This window comes from Sinocyclocheilus grahami, unplaced genomic scaffold (genome assembly GCF_001515645.1).
Source record: "Sinocyclocheilus grahami isolate Dianchi unplaced genomic scaffold, SAMN03320097.WGS_v1.1 scaffold1777.1, whole genome shotgun sequence".
In the NCBI taxonomy this organism is placed as follows: Eukaryota; Metazoa; Chordata; class Actinopteri; order Cypriniformes; family Cyprinidae; genus Sinocyclocheilus; species Sinocyclocheilus grahami.
Genome location: NW_015506956.1, coordinates 16,094 through 24,478, shown reverse-complemented (window position 1 = coordinate 24,478; position 8,385 = coordinate 16,094). Strand labels below are relative to the sequence as shown.

The 8,385-nt window shown below is 36.7% G+C and overlaps 2 protein-coding genes across 2 annotated transcripts in view; both read right to left on the bottom strand.

The window, feature by feature from the left end:
• The window catches only part of LOC107572585 (solute carrier family 22 member 23-like), a 19,300-nt gene extending 17,924 nt beyond the window's left edge, over positions 1-1,376 (bottom strand). The window contains exon 1 of the mRNA XM_016259009.1: positions 1,307-1,376. Coding sequence (XP_016114495.1) covers positions 1,307-1,376 — 70 coding nt within the window. The remainder of the gene's footprint in view (positions 1-1,306) is intronic.
• Positions 1,377-2,342: 966 nt separating this feature from the next.
• Positions 2,343-4,481, bottom strand: LOC107572580 (solute carrier family 22 member 23-like). Its single transcript, XM_016259003.1, has 2 exons — positions 3,675-4,481; positions 2,343-2,474 (listed from the first exon to the last, which is right to left on the bottom strand). Exons 1-2 carry the CDS (start codon positions 4,056-4,058, stop codon positions 2,343-2,345), a joined length of 516 nt encoding a protein of 171 aa, XP_016114489.1. The 5' UTR covers positions 4,059-4,481.
• Between the last annotated feature and the right edge of the window lie 3,904 nt (positions 4,482-8,385).

The window sequence follows — 8,385 nt, the reverse complement described above, 5'->3', positions numbered from 1 at the left end:
CACCCGCACACACATTCACACACACACACACACACACGCGCGCGCGCGCGCACACACACACATACACTCACACACACAGACAAGCACACGCACACACACGCACACACACAGACACACGCGCGCACACACACACACACACACATACTCACACACAGACACTCACACACACTCACACACAGACACTCACGCACACACACACACACACACACACACAAACACTCACACACAAAGCTTCCCTCGCCTCTGAAAGCTACTTAATCAGCATCACTTAATGCCTGCTCATCAGAAAACCGCTTTCTAAAGCACACAGAGAATTAAATACATCACATAAATTAAAGCGTGTGCTTAAACGAGAGACTGGGCTCACAGCGACTCTTATTCTCAATGGTTATACTAATTGTGGTATTCAATATATGAATGTAGTGTATATATATATATATATATATATATATGAAGAGATTATTTGCAAAAAAAACTCATAAATCATGTTTTTTATTGTTATCATGTTTTTATTGTGTTTTATTGTGTTAGTTAGCTGTACTTTTTTGTTATTTTATAACCTAATCAGAATAAACCAACTGCAGTTTGATTGAAATTAATTGGAATGGACAATGAAAAAATATGATTTTTGAAAATTGTTAAAACCGAGTTATCTGTTTTTGCAAAGGAACTCTTCATATATATATATATAGAGAGAGAGAGAGAGAGAGCATTTAAGCATTTTATTTTATGTAGTATTTTTATTGAAATTAAAATATGGGCAGTAAACAAATACTGACTAGAAAAAAAACTATATATATTCTCAAAAAATATAAATATAGTAAAAAATAGTGTTTTTATTTTCTACGTAAAATAAAAATTCAATTTTTTTTACTATATTTATATTTTAATTTTTATTCATAAGAAATACATCTTTATATTTCTTTTATTTTTATTTTTATAAAAATCTAGCACTCTAACAAATACTGATATATATAATCAGAAGTCATGAAATTAAAATGTTAAATTATTGATGTTCCCAAAAATACTTTTTCTTCAAGCTAACCATAATTCCCTGTGTCTTTCTTTTGATTTTGTTGTGAAATCTGACCTGCACAAGTTCTAAGGTTTCTCGACATTCCCCTTTCTACTTGATGAGAACTGGATGAAAAAGTTTGTAAGCCAAATCAAACTGTATATTTAAACATCTTTCTGTGAAATGTGATTGCAGGACGTACTCGTGTATATTCAGTCAGACGTTTCAATAAAATGGTTCGTTACAACCTCAAACTGTAGAAAACAGAGGAGGAAAGAGAGTCAGACTCACTCAGGACGTAAAGCGAGAGTCTGATCGCCGCCAGACAGAAGCCTTCGAAGAAGCGCAGCGTGCTGAACATATTATTGAAATTCTGAGTTTATTGAAATTCTGAGTTTATATCTGGCAATTCTGAGTTTATTGAAATTCTGAGTTTATTGAAATTCTGAGTTTATATCTCGCAATTCTGAGTTTATTGAAATTCTGAGTTTATATCACATTTGTGAGTTTATATCTGGCAATTCTGAGTTTATATCACATTTCTGAGTTTATATCACATTTCTGAGTTTATATCTGGCAATTCTGAGTTTATATTTCACAATTCTGAGTTTATATCTGGCAATTCTGAGTTTATATCTCACAATTCTGAGTTTATATCACAATTCTGAGTTGATATCACATTTCTGAGTTTATATCACAATTCTGAGTTTATATCACATTTCTGAGTTTATATCTGGCAATTCTGAGTTTATTGAAATTCTGAGTTTATATCTCACAATTCTGAGTTTATATCTGGCAATTCTGAGTTTATATCGCAATTCTGCGTTTATATCGCAATTCTGAGTTTATATCTCACAATTCTGAGTTTATATCTGGCCATTCTGAGTTTATATTGCAATTCTGAATTTATATCTTGCCATTTTAAGTTTAGATCCCACAATTCTGTGATAATTCTGAGATAATAATGTGATAAAAGACTTTATAGGAACAAGTTCGGCATGAGAATTACATGCATCATTTATACATGTTTATTTGGTGTTTGTGCAATTCTGAGTTTATAACTCACAATTATTAAATGTTTCTCAAGTCTGGATTGTGAGATAAAAAATCACAATTACCTTTTTTTTTCTTCTTTTATCCCTTGGTGGAAACAGGCTTCCATATGAAGTAGCAAACTTCTGTGCAAACCTAAATGTGCATTGAGCTCTGAAAGGAAATGTATGAGATGATAATATGGTAAAGGCCTTTACTGGAACAAGTTCTGCGTGAGATTCACATGCGGCGTTCATAGATGTTTATTTGGAGTTTCACAGGATGATTGTGACTTTTAAACTGTTTTTGCAATCTGACAAACTGTTTTTTCAGACTTTAAGAGGAAGCGTGCTGACATTAGTTGTCGGGCCTCAGCGTTATCTCTCTGTCCGTTGGGGTGAGCATTTAAACAGTTATCTGCTCCAGTCTGGAGGGTGTGACACTGAATTATCAGTCTGATATGCATGCTGTAGGTGAAGTGATATGCTCACGAACCCGTTGACACTGCTGGTTAAAAACCTCATTTACATAACCATCAGTGATCAATGCAACCTTACAATTCCTTGATCAAACACCCTATTGAGTAAAACCTTGCTAATTAAATGTAAATCTGCAAAGTGCATCAAATAATCAGTTGATTTCATGCTAAACGTTTACAGATTCAACGTGCATTTTCAGTCATTTCAGTGCATGTTCGGTAAGGCCTAAAATGAATGACTTTTATGTGATTATTAGTGTGTATACATATAGACTATTGCAATGGGGTTACAGAAGCATTTCGCCCATCAAATGAACCTTTAGATGTTCTCTACATTTGTGAGTCAGTGAGTAAAATCACTGAAATTCTGCTACCCCCGTTTTTCACTAAAAACGGACTAAAATGTCAAAAATGTAAAAACACATATATTTCTGTATTAGAGGCCTCCTACAACCACATTTAAAAGGTGAAATTATTTTTTCACAGGTTTTTTCTATATTTGGGTCTTCTAGGGTTAGATGGTAGCTCGTCAGAATTATGATTTAGTATGTCATTGTCATAATTTGGACTTTTTACCTATTATGTATTTGTATGTCAGAATTATGATAAGTGCGATAAACAGGCCTAAATTTGAGCTAACAATCTTCCTCTCAGCAGCATTTTCGCTGCTCGACCGCCCCAGTCCCCATCCCCAGATAGCACACATACATCTGCAAGATGTCTGTTAAAGATCTCTTGATCTGGAAAGCATCTGCTGTGTACAAACGTCTGACAGATGTCTTTCAGATGTCAGTTTTACATACATTCTTCTAAATCATAAACATCTTAAAGACATCTAATATAGGCCTACGTCTATTTTATATCTGATATGAAACGTCCAATAGACGTCCAATATTGCAAATGAGCAAAAAATACGTCTTGCAGATGTAAATGCAGACGTCAAATAGATGTCTCGTTGATGTATGTGTACTATCAGGGTCCACTTGTACAGAAAATCGTATGCATTTTGGAAGGACGCGAGGGCGTGTAAATACGACCGATTCTGACCGATGACGGAATTTTCATTTTTAGGTGAACTATTCCTTTAAATGGTAGCTTTCCATCCACCGGAGGGAATCTTTTCCAAGGGCATCCATCAGAGCATCTTACCTTGGTGACCACATTCTGCTGCAGTCCCGACTGCAGCTCGAACCGCCACTCGGAGCACATGCACGCCGTTACGTTGCTGCCCTCGTTCCCGGTCGTGATCAGATCGAAAATCTCCCGAACCGAACTCGTTCTGTTCTGATCCGGACGGACGCACTTTCTTTCCGGTTGACCGAGCAGAAAGTGGTCCGAGAACTGGCTGAACGAGATGAGGAACGCCGGGATCCACGTTAGAGCCACCAAGCGCCGCTGATACCTCCCAAACCCGCCGAGGAACGGCAGAACCACGGTGTCCACCTGCGAGAGCCGCTTGTGCGGCTCAGACTGCGACACACTGCCGTTCTCCGCCGGTGATGGGTTGAGCCCATCCAGCTGAACCGCATCCATAGCGCGTCGGTTTGCGCGGAGGGTCTTTGTCTCAAAATCACACTCACACACGCTGAGGTTCGGTGTAAATCCGGTCTGAACGGAACCCACTCTGAATCCGAGCTATGATAATCCAGCGGGCGCGATGATGCGCAAGGGGCCCCATAAGGTCTTTGTCGAACCCGGTGGTCACAACGCCATCGCCGCGCTGCAGGATGCCCAGATCTGCGCGTCTGCGCCCGGTGGTCTCCAACAGGTCCGCAGGTAACGCAGCTGGCGCACAGGTGTGGCCCGCGTATCCATGCTTGAATCCCGCTGTACTCACATCAGGGGTGCTGCTGAGCCGATCCCACCCAGCGGCCGCGCACTAGCTCATAAATAACCCCTAAGTAGCGAAGGCTTGGTCCCTCAGCGCGCCGTTTGCACCAGCGATCGCGCATCCAAACGCAAGATCCGCCCCCTTCGCATGATCTGTCCTCCGGTGTGTGTGATTGGACGGGCGCAACAAAGAGCCTTTGTGTGGCATCTGCCCCTCAAGAGCTCAGGGCAGAAACACTTCAGTGGCCTTCTGTTTTTATTTGTATTTTTTACATATACCGTTAATGTTAGTGTTATCTGTAAGCACCAAGGGTCTAACGCAATTTCAATTCTCTGTAAGTGCTGTACATGCGGCAGAATAGACAATAAAGGAGACTTTGACTTTTGACTTCTTCGACAAATGTGTCCCTGCAGCATAAAAGCAGTGTTAAGTCGCTGGGAGATATTTGTAGCAATAGCCAACAATACATTGTATGGGTCACAATTATACATTTCTCTTTTATGCCAAAAATCATTAGGATATTAAGTAAAGATTATGTTCCATGAAGATATTTTGTAAATCTCCTACCGTAAATAAATCAAAACTTAATGTTTGATTAGTAATATGCATTGCTAAGAACTTCATTTGGACAACTTTAAAGATGATTTTCTCAATATTTAGATTTTTTTGCACCCTCAGATTCCAGATTTTCAAATATTGTCCGATCCTAACAAACCATACATCAATGGAAAGCTCAGTAAAGTCATTGTAAATTGAGTGCAGAGTGTTAAGAAACATTATATTATATTATATTATAATGTGTATTTATACTTTATAATATCTTGCCATATAAATAATTAAATAAATGTGCATTCAATGTTGGATTTGAATTTAAATTATTTTATTATGTGAGAAGAAAGAGAGTGTTGGGCATTAAACATTATTATATTATAATATATTATATTATATTTTAATGTGCATTATGTATACTGTACATTAATGTGCCAAATAAATAATTAAATACACAGACATGAAATATTGATTTGAGTTTAAATGATTGTATTATGAGTGGAAAGGGTTAAGGAATATTATATTATATTATTATATTTTAATGTGTATTATGTATATTATCTTGGCATATAAATAAATAAATGGACATGAAATATTGAATTGTAAAAGTTATTATTATGTGAGTTAAAAAAGAGAGTGCAGAGTGTCAAGGATATATAAATTATATTATATTATATTATAATGTGCATTATGTGTACTGTACATTATCTTGCCTAAATAAATTATGGCATAAATAAATTGACATAAATGATTGATATTGAGTTTAAAATATTTTATGCGAGAAAAAAAGAGTGACGTAAAGTCGTATATTTCTATTGTAGTTCTTGCTTAGTTGTGAGGGTTTATCACGGACAGTTATTCATTTCACTTAAAGATTGGACAATGTAGACCAAATGCTATAACAAATCAGCTTTTAAAACATGTTTTGAAAATCCATGTTAGTTCATGTTAAATGTTCTCATCACTCTAGGGATGGTTTCCCTATTTTTATTGTATGAAGTCATTGAAATATCTCCATGTTTTCATTCATTCAGGCCGTGCACCATGTGGCCTAGAAATGCCTGCTGTCCTTGGCTCACTCTGCTGTGGATTATCCTTTACACCCAAACAAGAACAAGTCCAACACTTCAGGACACAGACTGTACTTCACTGTACATCGCTGCAGGAGATTCAGCACAGGTGATCTTTCGTGAACTGCAGCTGTTTTTGTTTTATGGGCACATTTATGTCATTTAAAATATGAAATACCCTCATAAAGTATAATTATTAGTCATCATTTCCACCACGACCAACAATTTTGTCCCTTAAAAAAATGAGTGTTCTTGCTTACTAAGGAAACAACAGTGTCAGAGGAGAAATGCAATACACATTTGAAGAAAACCAAGACAAATCAAGGTAAATATCACTTTTAAATATTGTGTTTTCATGATTCATCATATGTTTTAGAATGATACATTTTGAAATTGTGTGTATTTAGGATAAAATGTACAAAGGTGACCACTTGTATGGTGCAAATGTCACAATTAGTAATTATGTGTATAAAATAGATATCGAACTTATGAGATAATTAGACCAAATAAACTAGAGAGAATGCATGAGAAAGTGGGTCGGGTCGGAAAATGGACGGGGTTTAGTGACCTGCCTGCTGTTTTTAATTGGTCAGTTGCAATTGATAAATAGCAGTTCTCCGTTTTTAACAGTTATTTATTTATTTAATGGCTAATCACATTTTTCGGGGTCATTACTTTATTAGACTGCAGCAGTGTACAGCGAGCACGTCACGTGGTACCTGTTATTCTTCTCAGCGCTGGTCAGGATGAACCAATCACAGTCGTTTGTGATTACCAGATTAAGCTCACCAGATTTACCAGATTTAGATCACAATTAAAACAATTTAGTGTCAACAAGGACTCTGCACATCTTGCATAGCAAAACAAAACAGTAATTAGTTTAAGAAATGTGTTGTCCAAGTTCAATTTGGCATGATAGACGGCAGGCTACGTACCGACAAAGCATTTGCAAGGACTAAAAAGAATAAAACTTGACCAGAGAAGATCTACTGCTGTTAGAATCAGCATCAATATTTAGTTACTGGCAGATGGCGCTATGTGTTAACAAGGAGAGCGGAACCTTTACATCACACTTCCGGTGCAGTTTTGGCTCATATGACCACTGTGTAGGATTTTTTTCAAGAAAGTAGTTCTTCGGAAGTAAGGTCACTCTGAAGGGGTCTTATTGCACAACAGTGGAGTTACAGAAATAAAAGGCCTTTTCATTTCCTCCATAGAGTAATGCGATTTCCCAGTAAAGCTATATGAAGTTAAAATATGCTATTACGTGCCACACATCAGCATCATTTCAACTTCTTGTTTGAAAAACAACAACAATAAGGTTCAAGCAAGGTTCAAGATTTTCCACATTTCTATAAATGATCTTGCTTCACAAAAGAGAAAATAACCTCCACAAACTGTTGCAACAAAGCCTGAAGTACAGAATTCTCTAGAATGTCATTATATGGTGAGAGTGTCTTCATACAAATGATTGGAATAAGCAAATCTGTTCATTAGAAGCAGCTGTCAACACACTTTTGGTCATATACTGTATTTATAGTCAGTGACTAGGGACAAGTAGTTCATTCTCTCTCTCTCTCTCTCTCTCAAAAAATGTATGTATGTATTTGTTTGTTTGTTATTGGCTAAATACAGGTCTGTACCTTTTGATTTATTTATCTATTAAGCAATGGGGGGAAAAAATTGGTATTTGCTCATCTGAAATAAACTATTTATTTATTTGTTTGTTTCAGATGATCAAATACCAAATATCTATTTTTTTCTCCAAACCCCCCCCCCAAAAAAAACTAAATACACAGTCCATTTGTACAATTTGTATTTATTGATTGGTTGACTGATTGATTGATGTATATCATATTATCAAATACTTTTTTGCTTCAAATTAAAGTTTGTAATATTGTGTTTATCTTGGATTTGGTTGGTTTGGTTCACGGATCAGAACTTTTTATTGAAGTTTTTTTTTAATCCAGTTGGAGAAAATGAACAGAAAACAAACAAATAAATAAATAGATAGATACATTTACATCATAGGCATCTCCATGTAGTAATACCATACTTTGAAATCTATCATTACCTTAGTCACACAACATGCTATTGACATGCTACTGCAAGGTAGCACAACAAACAGCCCAGGCATAAACGCTCCATTTATTAGTTTGTCTTCTTCCAACAGAATCCGTCTCATGTATAATTGATGACTTGAGCGTTCAGCTGCCAGCACTGCGAGCCAGGTGACATCATGTGTTCAGAAGAGGAGTGCTATTACAAGGGAGAGAGAGAGAAGGAGTGAGGATATATTTCTTCACAGTGAGATGACAGCATACAGTCAGAACTCATGCAGCTCACATACACGTGCCATCATCACACAGACACACACAGACACACACACACACACACACACACTCACACA

Bases quoted from the DNA above. Each gene is read 5' to 3' on its own strand.
- LOC107572580 (XM_016259003.1), bottom strand. From the start codon at position 4,058: ATGGATGCGGTTCAGCTGGATGGGCTCAACCCATCACCGGCGGAGAAC. The intron at 2,475-3,674 runs GTAAGATGCTCT...CACACCCTCCAG, and splicing joins AGCAGAATGTGGTCACCAAG to ACTGGAGCAGATAACTGTTT.